The sequence below is a fragment of the Vanessa atalanta genome, chromosome W (genome assembly GCF_905147765.1).
Source record: "Vanessa atalanta chromosome W, ilVanAtal1.2, whole genome shotgun sequence".
NCBI lineage: Eukaryota > Metazoa > Arthropoda > Insecta > Lepidoptera > Nymphalidae > Vanessa > Vanessa atalanta.
Genome location: NC_061901.1, coordinates 7732940 through 7752566, shown reverse-complemented (window position 1 = coordinate 7752566; position 19627 = coordinate 7732940). Strand labels below are relative to the sequence as shown.

The 19627-nt window shown below is 39.1% G+C and overlaps 1 protein-coding gene across 1 annotated transcript; it reads left to right on the top strand.

The window, feature by feature from the left end:
* Positions 1-4677: 4677 nt before the first annotated feature.
* Positions 4678-5508, top strand: LOC125075635. Its single transcript, XM_047687343.1, has one exon. The coding sequence runs from the start codon at positions 4678-4680 to the stop codon at positions 5506-5508; it is 831 nt and encodes a 276-aa protein (XP_047543299.1).
* The last annotated feature ends 14119 nt before the right edge of the window (positions 5509-19627 follow it).

The following is a 19627-nucleotide window of genomic DNA, read 5'->3' as shown; positions in this document are numbered from 1 at the left end:
AAAATCAGTACCCCTGGATAACGTATAATATAAAGTTGTTGATGGATCGTCGGAATGAGGCACACGTTAAGGCAAAAAGATCTGGGTCGGAAACAAGTAAAAATTATTATAAAGATTTAAAATCTCAGGTCACCCAAGCAATTTATCGAGAGAAGTTGGCTTATTTTAATTTCCATATAAACTCAAATATCAAAAACTCAATTATACTTTGGAGTCACTTAAAAAAACATGTTAACATAAAACAAAGGCATAATAATATTATACCAGAAGAACTTAATGATCCGAATACGATAAATAACCATTTTTTGAACATTCCTGGTAGCAACTACGTTTCTCCGTCGACAATCGATTATTATGAGATGCATAAATATGGCTCAGCTATTTTCACGTTGGTTACTGTCGATGAATTAGAGGTCTTAAAAACGGTACGCTCTTTAAAGTCAAATGCTATGGGAATAGACGGTATCTCATTGGATATGCTCTTACTAACTTTACCGACTGCACTGGCACATATCACTACAGTTATAAATAAATCTATTACAAGCAACACATTTCCGACCCTATGGCAGGCGGCTCTAGTGAGACCTATACCCAAGAAAGACAATGTTAGTGAATTTAAGGATCTTCGACCAATAAGCATATTACCTTGTATTTCAAAGATATTGGAGAGAATTGTGTGTAACCAGTTAACAGGATTCTTAGAGGCTCACAATATCTTACCCACAAGACAGTCTGGGTTTCGAAAACATCACAGCACTACTACCGCGTTATTGGATGTGATTGACAATGTGTTATGTGCACAGGATAGGGGTGAGGGTACGATTCTTGTTTTGTTAGATTTCTCGCGGGCCTTTGAAACAATGAATAGGACGTTATTTTTAGCAAAACTGAGATATTACGGGTTCAGCTCTGACGCAATTAAATGGTTTTCTAGTTATTTAGGAAATCGTAAAAAATTGTAGAGGTAATAAATGAGGATGGGTCAAGGGCTCTATCTGATTGTTGTTCCGTTCACAGAGGCGTCCCCCAAGGATCAATATTAGGGCATATTATCTTTGCGCTTTACTGTGCGGATATAGTCGAAAACATAAAACATTGTAATTATCATATATGGCTAGCAAATATGGCTATACGAAATTTAAATGATGATCTTAAACGTATTTCAGAATGGTCAGATTGTCATAATCTCATTTTAAATCCGAGCAAAACCAAATATATCATTTTAGGAACAAGTAAACATGTGAAATTAATTAATGACCTAAATCCATTCTTGCATATCAAAGGAGAAAGAATAGACCGAGTCACGGAAGCACGAAGTTTGGGCTTGTTGATCGACGAGCATTTAACATTCGAAAAGCACATTATAAATACAACTCGCAATTGCTTTTACAGGCTAAAAGTCTTATATCAGATCCGGGACGTGCTAAGTAAAGATTTGCGTATAAAATTATGCGACACTTTAGTGCTTTCGAAGTTTAATTATGCTGATGCGGTCATCGGACCTAGATTACTCACACGCACAAAAAATCTTATACAGCGGGTACAAAATGCATGTATAAGGTACTGCTTCAAAATACCGCCTCGCGCACATGTTTCCCCTTATCTCAACAACGCCCGAATAGCGCGGATGGAATACCGTAGGCAACTGCACTTTGCAACCTTGTTGTTTGGTGTAATTAAAAATAAAACGCCTATATATTTATACAATAAACTGAGTTGGTCCAATGAAAGTAATAGAAGTTACCAAACGAGAGTTTCATCTTATATGCTGAATGTGCCGTCACACCGCACAGCAGTATTCCGCGGCAGTTTTCGGTACGCAGCAACGAGGTGTTGGAACAACATCCCCCCTCCGCTTCGGATCCTAAAGACCATAACAACATTTAATATTAAATACAAAAAATATTTATTTAATCTACAGTTAGAATTGGAATAATAAATATATATTCGTATTTATGTATATGTATATAATTATATATATGGTTGTATGTGCTTTTATGTAAATATGTTTATATTAAGTATATATAAGTATTACATATACATAATCTTAAAAAAATTGGCTTCGTTCTCGAGTTTCATAACTATGGGGTGACATCGGCTTAATAATATAATATATAATAACCTTGTAATTTTTATTATTATTATTTTTTTTTTAATTTTTTTTTTTTTTTACTTGTATTTTTTTTAATATCCAAATGGATCTTCGATTATATATCAATATAGTACTAAAATATAACATACATTAAGATGTAATTTTCTTTACCTAGGTATATAATTATTAATTACATATCATCTAACCTTAATGGTATAGCTCCGCTGCTTGCATCGTGTTGTTCCATCTACTATACGTTAGTTGCGCTGATAAAACTGCGGCTAATAACGAGGTTTTATTATTTGATTTTATCGTTGGGTAGTCTAGAAATCAAAGAAAGTATTTCATTACTAATTTTTTAATATGAGCTCACATACACTATTATTATATGTAATATATTTATATCTTACCATAAATATTTACGTCCACCAAGTACTTTTCTTTTTTTGTGTCCACTGAATTCACTATAAACAAGTAACACGCACGCGTCACGCGACCACCGGCGCGCGGCGCACGTGGCACTCTAATAACTTTCCCAGTGATCCTATTTCTCCATAACTGGTTTTGCTTTATACAAAATATAAATATATTTGCGTGTAGTTTATCGAATGAATAAATTATTATTTAATGTATGCAATTTATCTTATAAATAAATTATATATGTAATGTCTATTGTTTTTACTTTAAATTTTAGTATTTGTATTTTAATTGGGTCACCGCCCGTCAGTATGTATCAAAAAAGGGTACCATTGAAAACCAGCATTAGGTGTCCACACCTATGAATTGCTGAATGGTATACCTATTTGGGACACGTCATATACCTATTGTACTTGTTCTTTTTCTTTATTTTTTTTTTTTGTATCGTTACTTTTTTTTTTTTTTTATTGTTCATTTTATTTCTTTTTTTTTGTGTAAATGATAAGTTATTAGTACTTAAGTTATTTTTTTTTTATTATTATTATTTTTTACTTTTTATTTTGTACCTAATTGTCATTTTGTCCCAAATAAAAGTGTTCTTTCTTTCTTTCTGTATTTTTTTAACGACCCCGGCACAGTAGTTAAACGAAAGAGGAACAAAATGAGTATAAGTAAGTATTAAGTTTAAGTATAAATAAGGATATCTGCTCTCGACGCCTCGGCAGCCTTAAAGGGCAGGACCTATCGATTATCTGGTTGCGTGTAGACTGCGACGACCATCCGCGAATCTACGCGTGCCTTTATAGGTCCCATAACGGTAATGCCGAAACCGACCGACTGGTTGAGTACGTCCAAATGGCTACAGATTACCTGCTACAGCAGATCCCATCTGCAGAGATCGTAATTCTTGGCGATTTTAATGCCCACCATGCCGAATGGCTTGGATCACGCACTACCGATCATGCGGGTAGATCTGTTCTCGACTTCGCTTTAGCATACGATTTGACACAACTAGTCATCTCGCCAACGCGAATACCAGACGTGGAGGATCATACACCTTCCCTGTTGGACCTTCTGCTGACTTCTCATCCGGATAGCTATCAGATTATCGTCGATCCCCCTCTGGGCTCGTCGGACCACCGCCGCCGGATGATCCGAGCGTTGTTGCTGACTCTGTCGCCGATGTGGTACTTCAGGGTATGGAATTATTCATTCCATATTCTGCGGTCCCCATCGGTGGCAAGTCCCAGCCCTGGTTTAGTCGTTTTTGCAAAACGGCTTCACGCGGAAAATGGGAACGCTACCAGGACTGGGCTATAATAATAAATATCAGCGCATTCAGAAAGGAATATAACTCTGCCTCTAGGTCCTTCAAAAACGTGATTGCTGAGGCGAAGACGGAGAACATTGGCAGAATTGGCGAGAGACTCCGTTCAGGAACACGTGAGTTCTGGTCTCTCGCTAAGGCTGTCTTAGGGAATTTCTGTCAGCCCTCTTTTCCATCTTTGCACAGGGACGGTAAGTCATTAGCCCATACCGCGAAGGAGAAAGCTGATCTTTTAGGCTTTTTATTGGGTATCTAGGAATTTTGCGGGGTGTAACATAATTATGAATTTTCATAAATATAAAAAATAAAAAAATATAAAAATTACAAAAAAATATGTTATTATAAAAAATAGATAATTTGTAAAAAAAAAATATATAAAAAAATATATTGTAAAATAATACACATATTTATTTGTATGTAAAGCGGTCACGCAAACATATTTATTAGTAGTAAATAAATAGATCGGCCGCTGCCCGGTCCCATTGTCTCGAACGATACGTCACAAAGGGGCGGCGCTTGCGCCGCGCCGATGGACGATGCACCGGCCGATCGGGCAGTCAGCTGTACGCTTACACGCTATTAACTCAATTCGAAATTCTAAGTAAATTGTAACCGCCGCGTCCTATTTTTATAATTTATAATTTGTAACTGTCTCTGTGTAATTCTGTGCCTCTTCTAAACTTATTCTTCTTCTTCTGACTTTTAGTGTGTGTGTGCTTGTGACTTTCAATAAACTGTCTTTTCTATCAATAAACTCTTTCTCTTCAACTTTTACTCGCTCAACACTCCTTCTTAATTGTACATATCACTACAACTGGTGACCCCGAAGAACACAAGCAAGATGAGCGAGCCTAAAGCACGCATCGAAATGGCACCGAACGTTCCGGAACATGCGGGTGAGACCACGCGTGAATCATTTCGGGTTGGTGTAAGAATCCCACCATTTTACGCCGAGAAACCAGCTCTTTGGTTCTCCCAGATGGAAGCACAGTTTGCTCTGTCAAATATAAAAACTGACGAGACCAAGTTTTATTATGTAACGGGGAATTTGGACCCTCAATATGCTTGCGAGGTGGAGGACATAATCACCTACCCCCCAACTACTAATAAATACGAAAGGCTAAAAAGCGAGTTGATAAAAAGATTATCTGCTTCCAAGGAGAAGAAATTAAAGCAGATCCTCATGCACGAGGAATTAGGAGACAGAAAACCGTCACAGTTCTACAGGCATCTTACGAACTTAGCTGGACCTGGAGTACCAGAAGACTTCCTGCGCACTATATGGGCAAGTCGACTCCCACATAATATGCAAGCAATTATTGCCTCGCAATCGAAAAGCACGATGGACGATCTGGCGGAATTAGCTGACCGAATTAGCGACGTGGTCGGACCTCAAATGGCGTCAACATCAGCCGTCACGAGTAATAGCAGTGAAAATACCGAAATTGCAGCCCTGGCTAAACAAGTCGCTAGTTTAACCGAAAAAATAGAAAGGATGTCGAGAGAGCGCGGACGGTCTAAATACCGGAACCGCAGTCGTCATCGCTCGAGTTGTACGCGATCAAAATCTTCATCACACTGCTGGTACCATCAACATTTCGGCGAACGTGCTAAAAAGTGTATACCGCCATGTGACTACCGAGCGTCGGGAAACGCAAAGGGCGATCAGTAATGGCGGCTAGTGATTGCCCGAGTACCGGCCGCTTATTCGTGACTGATCGCAGAACCAAAAACCAATTTTTAGTGGACACCGGCAGCGATCTATGCGTTTTCCCCCGATCAGCCTTATCAGGACGACGTGAGAAAACGAAGTTCGAGTTAAGTGCGGCAAACGGTACACAAATTTATACTTACGGTTTTATTAATTTAAATTTAAACTTAGGGTTACGCCGTGACTTTACTTGGAGATTTATTATTGCGGATGTTACGAAGGCGATAATAGGCGTGGATTTTTTGTCTTATTACAATTTAATTCCCTGTCTGTCTGCCCATTCAGCAGACGTAATATCATCGGTAAAGGTAATCTCTGGTAATTCTGCATACCACGACATACTACGACAGTACCCCGATATTACTCGCCCACCTGGCATACACCGTACACACTCACACAATACGATGCACTTCATTAAAACAACACCTGGACCACCAGTATTTTGTACACCTCGCCGGCTAGCACCAGACAAGCTTAAAATTGCGAAGGCTGAATTTGAAACCATGCTGCAAAGTGGTATCTGTCGTCCTTCCGAATCACCATGGGCATCGCCTTTACACCTAGCGCCAAAGAAAAATGACGGCTGGCGACCTTGTGGCGACTATAGGATGCTCAACGCTCGCACGATTCCAGACAGGTATCCCATCCGTCACATACAGGACTTCACTCACAGCCTCTCCGGCTGTACTGTATTCTCCACCATAGATCTGGAAAAGGCGTACAACCAAATCAGGGTGAATCCAGAGGATATTCCGAAGACCGCTATTACAACGCCGTTCGGACTTTATGAATTTCCATACATGACGTTTGGACTTCGTAACGCCGGACAGACGTTTCAGCGTTTTGTCGACGAAATGCTCAGAGGTCTTGACTTCACATATGCTTTCCTGGACGATTTCCTCGTATTTTCAAAAGACCAACAGACCCACGAGATGCACCTCTACCAGCTCTTCACCAGACTCCGAGAATACGGTATGGTTATAAACAGCTCTAAGTGTATCTTCGGTGTATCCGAGGTCACGTTCTTAGGTCATCGCATCACAGCTCAGGGAACAACACCACTGCCGTCTAAGGTAGATGCCATTAAGGAATTTCCCATTCCAACGACGGTAAGACAATTACGTCTTTTCTTAGGCATGGTGAATTTTTACCGTCGGTTTATTCCCGGCGCAGCGACTTACCAGGCACCTTTAAACGAACTACTATCTGGTTCTGTCAAAGGTTCCAGTCCAGTCAACTTGACAGCACGGGAAGTTGAGGCTTTTGAAAGCTGCAAAAACAGCCTTTGTCAAGCTGCCATGTTAGCACATCCAGACTGCGACGCAAAGCTGGCCCTGGTCACTGATGCATCGGATAGAGCTGTTGGCGCGGTCGTTCAGCAGCTGAAGGAGGGGGCATGGCAGTCTCTTGCATTCTTCTCTCGTAAGTTAAGCCCAGCTCAGATCAAATATTCGCCTTACGATCGTGAACTGCTTGCCATCTACGAGAGCATCAAATATTTCAGGCGCATGTTAGAAGCTCGCGACTTCGTAGTCTACACAGACCACAAACCTCTCACCTTCGCTTTTCATAATCGTAAGAACAATTGTTCTCCTAGGCAGTTTCGCCACCTCGATCTGATAGCTCAATTTACCACCGATATCAGACATATATCTGGTAAAAACAACGTGGTGGCAGATACTTTGTCGCGTATTGAGGAAATCACCCAACCTGTTGACCCTGAGAGAATAGCTTTAGCTCAAAGTTCTGATACCGAGTTATCAGAGCTGTTAAAAGGCAACACATCTCTGCAACTCCAGCAATTAAAAATTCCTGGATCTCGGGATAAGCTGTACTGCGATGTCAGTAGCACCACCCCGAGACCTTTTGTTCCCAGAGACTTACGCAGGCAGGTATACGAAAGTCTACACTGCTTGAGTCATCCTGGTGCCAATGCTACTGCCAAGTTGGTCTCAGAACGCTACGTGTGGCCTGGAGTAAGGAAAGACTGCCGGAGCTGGGTACGCAATTGCCTCGCTTGCCAACGCAGTAAGGTGACCAGGCATGTCTTTGCTCCAGTGGGAAATTTTAAACTGCCACAATTGAGATTCGCGTTTGTCCACATCGATTTGATAGGACCCTTACCGTTATGTCACGGGTACCGATACTGCCTTACGGCCGTAGACCGCTTTACGCGATGGCCTGAGGCAATCCCTCTAATGGACATAACCGCAGAAACTGTGGCAAAGGCCTTATTAAGCGGATGGATATCTCGATTTGGTTGTCCCACAGATATAGTTACCGATAGGGGCAGTCAATTCGAATCAGCCCTATTTAAAAATTTGACTGTCTGTGCTGGTTTTCAGCATCGGAGAACCACGGCTTATCACCCAGCGTGCAACGGACTCGTGGAGAGGTTTCACCGGCAGCTCAAGGCTGCAATAACCTGCCACGGTAATGGACCTTGGGTTGAGTCCCTTCCTCTTGTCTTACTGGGAATTCGCAGCGCATACAAGGAAGACATACAAGCCTCACCGGCTGAACTTGTTTACGGCCAACCTCTGCGACTACCTGGCGACTTCTTTGATCCTCGTAGCGAAGAAACGGCAGACATGACGGACTACCTGTCTTGGTTGCGTAGTTTTGTGCGGAACTTGCATCCATCGCCAAGCTCACACCACAGTGGTAAAGTCAAAAGTTTCATTTATAAGGACTTACCCACATCATCTCACGTTTTTCTCAGAGACGACACCACTAAACGATCCCTAACACCAGCATACTCCTGACCTCACTTAGTTATTTCACGTAGCGACAAGGTGCACAAAATCATGGTAAATGGTAAACAGGTTACAGAATCGATAGATCGCTTAAAACCGGCCTACATACTTAGTGATCCAACAAACACACTACCATCCTACACTCTCACACACCATCACAATACAACACCATCCAATGTTCACACTCATCATCACAACACACGAGAGAAACATCAGAGGCTATCTTTTGCCGGTGATAATATAAAGAAAACACACTCGGGCCGCATTGTAAAATTTCCCGACTATTATCGCCCGTAACCCGGTCTCTGAAGGGGGGTGATGTAGCATAATTATGAATTTTCATAAATATAAAAAATAAAAAAATATAAAAATTACAAAAAATATGTTATTATAAAAAATAGATAATTTGTAAAAAAAAAAAAATATAAAAAAATATATTGTAAAATAATACACATATTTATTTGTATGTATAGCGGTCACGCAAACATATTTATTAGTAGTAAATAAATAGATCGGCCGCTGCCCGGTCCCATTGTCTCGAACGGTACGTCACAAAGGGGCGGCGCTTGCGCCGCGCCGATGGACGATGCACCGGCCGATCGGGCAGTCAGCTGTACGCTTACACGCTATTAACTCAATTCGAAATTCTAAGTAAATTGTAACCGCCGCGTCCTATTTTTATAATTTATAATTTGTAACTGTCTCTGTGTAATTCTGTGCCTCTTCTAAACTTATTCTTCTTCTTCTGACTTTTAGTGTGTGTGTGCTTGTGACTTTCAATAAACTGTCTTTTCTATCAATAAACTCTTTCTCTTCAACTTTTACTCGCTCAACACTCCTTCTTAATTGTACATATCACTACAGGGGAACAACTAAATTGATTTGCTGAAGTAGTTCAGATGACATTATTTGACCATGGATCAGTTTGTGTAGGGTCAAAACATCGCTGATTTCACGGCGACTTTTGAGTGATATCATTTTAAAATGTTTTAGCCTATTGTTGTAGTTAGCGCGATAAGGACAACTAGTATCCTTGTATGCAAGAAAACGGGTAAAATTTTGTTGTATTCGCTCTAGTCTTTCGATATGAGTGTTATAAAATGGGTTCCATATATTTGATGCATACTCTAAATTGGAATGTACAAGAGAATTATAAATGCAGAGCAATGAGCGAGTATTCTTAAAATCCTTGCATGTTCGTTTAACAAATCCTAACATTTTCCAAGCTTTTGATATTATTTTGTCTAAATGATTAATAAAATTTAAATTGCTATTGATAAGTACACCTAAGTCTCGAATTGAATTAACCTCGGATAGAGTGTATATGAGGATCGCCAGATATAGAATATTTAGATAATATTGGTTTTCTGCGTCTTGTAAACTTTATATGAAGACATTTTTTAACATTTAATTCCATATTATTTTTATTACACCAGCTAGCGAGAGCGTCTATATCTGCTTGGAGAAGGTCAGAATCGGATAACGTTTTTATAGGTCTGTAGATTTTAAGATCGTCGGCGAATATTAAACATTTGCTAAATTTAACGCTGTCTACTATATCATTAATAAAAACTAAAAAAAAGTATTGGACCTAAATGGGATCCTTGGGGTACCCCGGATGTGGGAACAAATTCAAAAGATGAATAGCCGTGAGTAATCACCCGTTGAGATCGGTTATTTAGGTAGGATACTAACCAATTCAGCAAATTACCATGGATTCCGTAATACATAAGCTTCGATTGTAAGATTGTATGGCTAACTTTGTCGAATGCACTCGTAAAATCCGTGCAAATAGCATCAATTTGAGTCTTGTGATCAACGTTTTCGGACAGATCTATAAAATAGTCTAATAAATTAGTCAATGTTGATTTATTTTGCATAAAGCCATGTTGTTGTGTAGAGAGGATATTTTTAAAATATTTGGTTACAATTGGGCAAATGAGCTTTTCGAAAAGTTTTGGAATAACGCTTAAAATTGAAATAGGTCAATAGTTTTTGATATTACGCTTGTCGCCTTTTTTGTAAATAGGAACAACATTGGCAGCTTTCCATATTGTAGGAAATTTAGCAGATTCGAGTGATTTTGAAAAAAGGATTTTTAAAGGAAGTGTTAAGTACTTACTAGTCATTTTAATAAATAATGGGGGAATTCTATCAGGACCAGGTCCTTTGCTAATATCAACCGATTTTAAGATTTTAGATATTTCACGTTCGGTCAAAGGAATTTTATTTAAGCAAAATTCAAGGCTGCCGAGGCGTCGAGAGCAGATATCATCTCTGACGTAAACGCACACCCCAGCTCATGGTTCAAAGGAATGTTCCAATTTATACCCGGGGTAGGAAAGAAAAGTCGTATCGGCAGGAGAAGATATCTGAGTCTCGGTAAGAAAGAGCAAGGCCAGCTTCGCCGTCTCAAGGTGAAAATGGACGGCGTTCAAGTTCGAGTTGAGTCCACTTATGTTGCAGAAGTCCACAGTGAGAATGGTAGGGGTTGCCTTATGATGCCTGCTCCGCTTGCCCCGAACAGTGGCGAGCGCAAAATTGCGCCCCCCAGAATTCGGAGGGCAGCCTGGGCATCCCTGCTCAGGTGGTGTACGTCCTGAGCATGGATGCCCAGAGAGGGATTCTCCACCGCAGTCGCTGATGGTACCCTCCTGGGGTAATGTAACCAAATTCTGCACAACCATCATGTTTAGGGGGGGGGGGATCGGGCCTTCGGGACTCTCACATACCAGACGAAACGCGGTAGAATAGCTACCACTTCACACCGATTTTAAGTGAGAGAGTGGTACTTCCCCGTGCGTGCCGGCCCATTCGGCTGCAACCCGAAGGTATGCAGTGTGGCACTACCACTTCCAAAAGACAACATTGAAGCATCCTCTCGGTTTCCACCTGTACGTAGATCCTATGCAGAGATTGCAAAGGAAATGTTTACCCCTCCTACATATTTTCCAATTCTCCCTAGTCAACCTATCCCTTCAACTACTAGGTCCTATCGGAAGACTGTTATCAGTACTCCTCGCCCAAGATCACCTCTTGGGAAAGGGGTATGATAAACAGGCCCATCAATCGATCGTTAGTAATCGTCCCTCTACTGCTCCTAATGGTTGTGCTCTCAACCATAACCTAACCTAACCCTCTTAATAACAATCCCAACTTCTTAGAAATGCTAACTAAGATACGTACGTTCTTAGTATTATCTCAACATGTAACGATATCCCCTTACCATCCAACGTTGCTCAAGACTTATGTCAGTTATTCTCCATCCTTCACAATGGCCCCAATCAGCTTCCTTCAATGGAACTGCAAGAGCGTCCGACTTAAAAAACATGAAGAGAGAGAAGCTCTCTAATAAACCTCCATAAACCTGTCATTATTGCCATCTCTGAAACATTGTTGATCCCTGGATCCCGATTCCGGGTCCCAGGCTCCTCCTGCTTGAGGGATGACAGAAGTGATGGTTATGCTGTGAGTGCCATTTTCGTTCGGCACTCCCATCCCTTCTCCCAAATTCCTTTATCCCTTCCCAACCAGCATATTTATGCTGTTGCTGTTAGAGCCCTTAACATCTCTTTTCTTTCCCTGTAAATTCCTCATCCTAATCCAGCTTTAATTCCTGATATATCTGCCATAATTTCCTCTTTCCCTAGTCCTATCCTAGTCATGGGGGATTTTAACGCCCATCACACCTCCTGGGGTTCACATTTCTGTGACCCATTTGCTCTCTTGTTGATGGACATATTTGATGATGCAAACCTCTGCATCCTCAATAATGGCTCACCAACACGTAGAGTATATCCTAACCAAAACCCAAAATCCACTGTAGACTTATCCTTATCCTCTCCAGTCCTTTCTTCTCAAATATCCTGGAATGTCCTCTCATCTTCTTTTGGCAGTGACCACTTTCCTATCTTCCTTTCTTTAATTCACCGGTCCATTACCCATATCAATCCAAATCCCTCATTAAAACTTAAACTAAAAAATGTTTACTGGTCTGCATATGCTGAGTCTGTAGATTCCATGATCGACACCCTCTTTGTTTCACAAGACTATGGAAATGTAATTCTTTGATCTGCTATGATATTTTCCTTAATGGTATTTTAACTGCAGCTAATCTCCACTTCTCTAAAAAACACACCTCAAAAAATCATTTGCTTTCCACCCCTTGTTGGGATGAGGAATGCAAACGATTATCTGAACAGAGACTAGAGGCTGAAGCATCATACTCATGGTGTATGTCCTTGGATAACTTTTGTAAGTATCAGAAAATCGACGCCAAATTTAAACAATTAATTTCTAAAAAGAAAAAAGTTAGTTGGATTCATTTCTGTGAATCCCTGAGTCCTCGTTCCTCTTCCCTGTAGTCTGGTCCCAACTTGAAAAATTCCGCCGATGCCTTAATTCTATTGACCCTTCCTCAAATACTCCTTCTGAGTGGCTTAACGATTTCGCTGATAAGCTTGCCCCCCCATTTGTCCCTTATGGGGACACTTTTCTAAATTCTACGCCAGCATACACATCCATTTTGGATGAAATGGATGCCCCCTTTTCTTTTTCCGAACTTCAATGTGCGTTAAATGGTTTATCCGATTCTACTCCTGGGGAAGACTGCGTTCCTTACTCTTTTATTTCTAAATTAAATGATAAAGCGAAAAAATGTTTTTTAAATATAATTAACTCGGTTTTTATCAAAGGAATTGTCCCGCAATCTTGGAAGACACAAATTGTTATCCCGATCCTTAAACCGGGTAAGAACTCTTCAGATTTAAGTGGTAGTGCCACACTGCATACTTTCGAGTTCTCGACTCGACTCTCGAGAACTCGACTCTGGATGACCGAGGAAAGTCACCACCAACAATCCCGCGGTGTGATACCACGATGCCGGAGGTTAAATTCCGGCAAAGTGCAGTTCGTAAAGCACTTCTTTCCTTGGATATTCATAAGTCGAGTGGACCCGATGGCATTCCTCCAATCGTGCTACGGACTTGTGCTCCCGAGTTGGCGCCGGTCTTAACGCGTCTTTTCCGGCAATCCTATGCATTCGGCGTCGTCCCGAACTCCTGGAAGACTGCTTTGGTGCATCCGATCCCTAAAAAGGGCAACCGCTCAGACCCATCCAATTATAGGCCTATAGCCATCACCTCCTTGTTCTCCAAGGTAATGGAGTCCATTATAAACTGCCAGCTCCTGCGGTACCTAGAGGAGTACCAGCTGATTAGCGACCGCCAGTACGGTTTCCGTCGGGGTCGCTCAGCCGGTGATCTTCTAGTTTACCTTACTCATAGATTGGCGGAAGCAGTTGAGAGCAAAGGGGAGGCATTAGCAGCCAGTCTGGACATAGCGAAGGCCTTCGATCGCGTGTGGCACAAAGCGCTTCTTTCGAAGCTTCCTTCCTATGGGCTTCCCGGGAAATTATGCAATTGGATTACCAGTTTTTTGGCAGATCGGAGCATCAAGGTCGTTGTCGACGGTGCATGCTCTGACTTAAAATTCGTCAATGCTGGTGTTCCACAAGGCTGCGTTCTATCACCCACTCTGTTTCTTCTGCATATAAATGACTTGTTGCAAATCAGTATCATTCATTGCTATGCAGACGACAGCACCGTAGACACCTCATACACCGGCCGTGCTAATATTTCTCGGGAAAACGTCGAAGAAAACCGAAAAACAAACTTGTATCTGAAATCGAGTCTTCGTTAAACAAAGTCTCGAACTGGGGTCGGCTAAACCTAGTTCACTTCAACCCCAAAAAGACGCAAGTTTGCGCGTTAACTGCTAAAAAAACACCATTTGTCGTATCTCCACGATTCGAGAACATTCCGTTAGCCGCTACAGCTAGTATCGGAATACTTGGCGTTGATGTTTCGAGTCTCGTTCAGTTCCGCGGTCAATTGGAAGGCAAAGCCAAATTGGCATCAAAAAAGCTTGGTGTGCTCAGCAAGGCAAGACAGTATTTCACGTCGGCCCATCGTCTAAGACTATACAAGGCGCAAATTCGGCCTCACATGGAATACTGCTCTCACCTCTGGGCGGGTGCTCCCCAGTACCAGCTCCTTCCATTTGACTGTATCCAACGTAGAGCGGCTCGAATTATAGACGAACAAGCCCTTTCCGATCTGCTTGATCCTTTGGATTTGCGTAGAGATGTTGGATCGCTCTGCATCTTCTACAGAATTTATCACGGGGAATGTTCCGAGGAATTGTTCGGATTAATCCCGGCTGCTGAATTTCACCTTCGGACATCTCGTCAAAATTCCAAATATCACCCGCACCACCTAGATGTCCGAAAATCCACAACAGCGCGATTTTTAAGACATTTTCTGCCTCGCACAACCACTCTGTGGAACCAGCTTTCGCCGGCGGTTTTTCCGAACCGATACGACTTGGGAACCTTCAAGAAAAGAGCGTACTCTTTCCTGAAAGGCCGGCAACGCACCTGCAAGCCCCCCGGTGTTGCAGATGTCCATGGGCGGTGGTAGTCACTTTCCATCAGGTGAGCCTCCTGCTCGTTTGCCACCTTATGACATAAAAAAAAAAAAAAGATTGCAACTCATATAGACCGATAGCTTTATCATCAACTTTGGCAAAGATCACTGAACATCTGTTGAAGAACCGCCTGGAATGGTTAATTGAAAGCAGAAATATATAATATACTCTCAATTTGGTTTTCGGAAGGGGTTGAGCACCATTGATAGTCTAAGCATACTCACAACATACATTCGAATTACCTTGTGGGAATCTTTCTAGATATATCTTCTGCATATGATAATGTACTTTTTCCGTTGCTCATGCAGAAAATGCATCAGCTGAGTATCCCACCGAGGATAGCTCATCTCATATGTAATCTAACTAACTAACTTGCAGATTAATAACGGTTAGACACTAACATCTCTCACTTCCCCCCAGACTTGTCTGGAAAGCTCTTCCTCAAGACTCAGTACTTAGTCCTCTACTTTACAGCATATACACCCATGATCTAGATTTGTCTGGTAACAATTTTTGTAACATACTCCAGTATACTGATAACACTGTTTTGTATGATCTAGCTCCATTGAAAATTTAACATTTCGATTAAACTCTGCTTTGCATTACCTATCCCAGTGGCTCTCTGACCATGGCTTATCGCTGTCGATAGCTAAAAGTCAAGCAGTGGTATTTACTAAAAAAAGACGTATACCTGTATACCTTTAATTTGTTTTATGAGGGTCAACGCATTAACTTTGTAGACAAAACAAAATTTCTTGGTATTATTCTCGATCACCGACTGAACAGAATTTCTTACTCTGACCATTTAGCCAAGAAATGTGAAAAAGTTAATGCGCTTAGAGCAGTATCTGGAGTTTGGTGGGGAGGGTATCTGGAGTTATAAGGGTGACCTTATACATTGAAGCTGATCTATAACGAAATAGTTCGTAATCATTTGAACTATGGACTGCTTGTTCTAGATCCCTTCAATAAATCAGCTTCAGAAAAATTAAACAAAATTCAGGTTAAATGTTTGCGCATAATCTTGGGTGCGATGAAATCCACCCCTCCTAATGCTCTGCAGGTTGAGTGTGTTGACCCTCCTCTGGGTCATTCTGTAGTTTCGTGCAAAAAGCATTTCCAGGCGAATATGCTTATGAATATTAGTATTAATTTTAAATATTAGTAGCTCATCGATTTAGAACATAATCATTTTTTTACTGAAGGGTAATGAACTTTTTTAGAAGAAAATGAAAATATAAGTGTAAAGGAAAGCTACGAATAGTATTTGAGTTTTTGAACGTATATTTGTATCAATTATTTTCTCGATTATCGTGTTTATACCATACGCTATCCATTTCAGTAATATAATGGCAAAAACTCGTAAAAAATTAACAAGAAAAGAAAAAATGCCAAAAGACAGGCTACGTAAAAAAGAGAAATATATGAAAATAAAAAATGACCCAGAGCTGTATTCTATACAGAAAGAGAAAGAGAGAAGTAGATATCTAGAAAGAAAAGAAAAGAAAAATGTTTGTAGTATTAAAGATATGACTCCTAAAGGACAAAGAGAACAAAGAAGACGGTGGAGAAAAAACACACAAACCTATTTAAAAAAAAAGGAAGAACAGAAAAAAATACAAAAAATAATAATAGAAAACTCACCTCCAGAAAGTGACTCGGAGACCACTGTTAACCCAGGCCTATCAAGACCGGATCCCTTGATTTTTGCTGAACCAGGACCGTCTTCAAATCCAAATAATCTAAATATTAGACTACCTAAGTTCAACAATGCAATAAGGCGCATGCGATATAATCACATGAAGACGGTAAAAAAGCTGAAAGAAGAAATTAGTAAATTAAAAAGAGAAAAGGATACTTTGCGTAAACAAAGTAACATAGCTCAACCGGAATTTGATTCTATTGAAAAAAAAGTTGAAGAAGTTTTAATTTATATACAACCAAAACAGAAAGAAGTAGTAAAAAAACAACTGCTTTTTAATGAAAGTATATTGCAACAAGTACAAGACAGATACAAAACGATTTCTAAAAAGAAAAAGAGACATTTCGCAGAACAGATTATAAATGAAGAAAGATTGAGAAAATATAAGCTCCTTCATAAATTGCCATTTGATCGAAGAAATAAGGACATTAAAATAGAAAAAAAACAGTCATTCATAAATCAGATTCATTATTTTTTTGAAGACGTAAATAGTATAGTTGCTGCGGGGAAGAAAGAATTTATAAAAAAGGGAGGGGTGAAGAAACAGAAGCGGTACCTGACAGATAATTTAAAAAATTTGCATAAAAAGTTTTTGAAAGAACAAAGTATAAGCTATTCAACATTTTGCAAACATAGACCCTTTTGGGTGGTTTTTCCTAATCCCGATAGAGACACATGTCAGTGCAAACTACATTCCAACGTAAATCTTCTAATTAAGTCTTTAAAATCTTCAGAAATCATCACTGAAACTACTGGAACAGACGTTATTAAAAGTCTCTGTTGTGATACAAAGCAAACATGTCTTGAACGTACGTGCACAATATGCGTAAGTAAAGTTTTAAATTATCATGAATATCAAAATACCAAAAAAATTAAGTTTTATCAGTGGATTGTAGATAAAAAATCATATTTAGCAAAAAATGGAGTACAAAAAATTAAAAAAGTTACTACAAAAAAAAAGTTTGAAAATTCTCCACGCGATATCATTTATAAATTAGAGTCAATGTTAGTTCCATTCCTCAAACACAATCTAAACATTACAGTACAGTATGAAGTTATTAAACAATTAAAAGAAAATTTAAAAGACAACGAGATACTATTTCATACAGATTTCAGTGAGAATTACAGCTTAAAATATAATCAAGAGATACAATCCTTTCACTTTGGAGGAAGTCGTGCACAAGTGTCCTTACATACAGGAGTTCTCTACTATAAAAACAGACAGGATACCTTTCAAACAAAATCTTTTTGTACAATGAGTGACTGTTTTACACATGACGCTGGAGCCGTATGGGCTCACTTATGTCCTATTTTACAGATGGCTTATGGGCTAGTGACATGTAATGTTGTCCATTTTTTATCTGATTCATCGTCTAGCCAATACAGAAATAAAAATATTTTTTATATGATAACAAAGTTAAAATATACTATTCCAACTATAAATAAAGTGACGTGGAATTTTTAAGAATCTGGCCATGGCAAAGGAGCCCCAGATGGCGCAGTTATCAAACGGACTGCAGACAATTTTGTAAAATTCGGTGGAGATGTTGGTTCATTCAAAGATTTTGCGACTGTTATAATTAAAAATATACAAAACGTACATTTTGACATAATAACAGAGAATGACATCATACAAAAGAAGTTCCCCCATAATGTTCCTAGATTTAAGGGAACGCTGCAAGTTCATCAAGTCATGTGGACTGCTGATCAAAGAAAAATAATAGCTTTACGAAGTCTTAGTTGCTTTGAATGTTAAGACTGCCTTGTGTGCATAATAAACATTTAGGCATTCTTAATTTTGATAATTATGGTGAAGCACTGGTAGATCAATTCAATTCTAATGAAGCCGATAACGATTAGTCACAAAGCATAGATATGTCCATGATTTTAAATAATCTATATAAATCTGATATTTTAGAGAACTTGAAACCTCTCTCAGGCCCAATAGATTTACAGCTCTCGCCTTTGTCAACGTCAACAAAAGCGAGATCCCCAAAAGTCAAAATTTTATCCGACGTCTTTTTAAATTGGGAAAACCGCAAATTCTATGTAGCCCCAAGTAAAAAAAAAAATATTTAAAAAAAAATTGATTTACTTAATTCTCAGCACCAGTTATAATTCGAAGCATTTGTTAAGACAAATAAAATAGAAAAAGAAAACAATAAATTATTTGAATCAGATGATAGTGACGATTTTGATATTTTTTAAATGGTGTCGTGTTTGCACAATTTTATTTAAGTTCCAAAGATTAAGGAGACTTTGTATTATTATAAGTATTATAAATTATATTAGATTGTTGTGATACATAATTATTTTATAAAGATAAAGATATTTTTTTATTTTTTTTATTATTATTAATTTTTGTTTTTCGTGAGTCTTTAATAAATGTTTTATTAACCATAAAATTGTGATTCTGCATAAAAACATAAGGAGGGATTTATTTGGTTTGATACTATGATTGGTATTGTATTGATTGTTGAAGTTGTTATTTTTGTTATTTTGTACGTTACAAAGGTTTTATATTAGATAATTTCATACTTGCCTCAAATCTGAATCAGCGAAAAGTTAAGGTAACATCATTTCTAACATTTATTATTTTGATTACGCTGATAAAATTAATGTGTACTTAAATATAAATAATGTTATTGATTAATAAATCTACATTGTGCATTTTTTCGATTCTACACTACTATTATGACTGATTTTACAGTTCAAATATTGTATTTCCTTACCATATCATCATACCATGCCGTGATTTCATTACAATCCTTTACCATTTCATCACTATCCATACCTTAAATTTCAGGAATTATTTTCTCAGAAGCAATACGAAATATAAAAGTGCCTCCCAATTTTTATGAATCTAGTAGCAATTTAAACTTGATTAATTCCTAAAAAGCCTAGAAAATATGACTTTTTTTTTTAATCCGCGGAACGTTTGAATTTGCACGAAACAGCGGAATGACCCCTCTACATATAAGGAGGCAATACTTATGTGACCGCTTTATCATCAAATTGTTACAGCTATCTTCCCATCCTCTATTGGCCCGATTAAACAAATTATCCCACCTTTACAACCCAGACAGTCCGAAATCCTCATTCCTATTAAATAGTTTCCTCAAGTATACCAACTTCC

What these genes read in the sequence shown, in the direction of transcription:
- LOC125075635 (XM_047687343.1), top strand. Translation starts at nt 4,678, where the DNA reads ATGAGCGAGCCTAAAGCACGCATCGAAATGGCACCGAACGTTCCGGAA.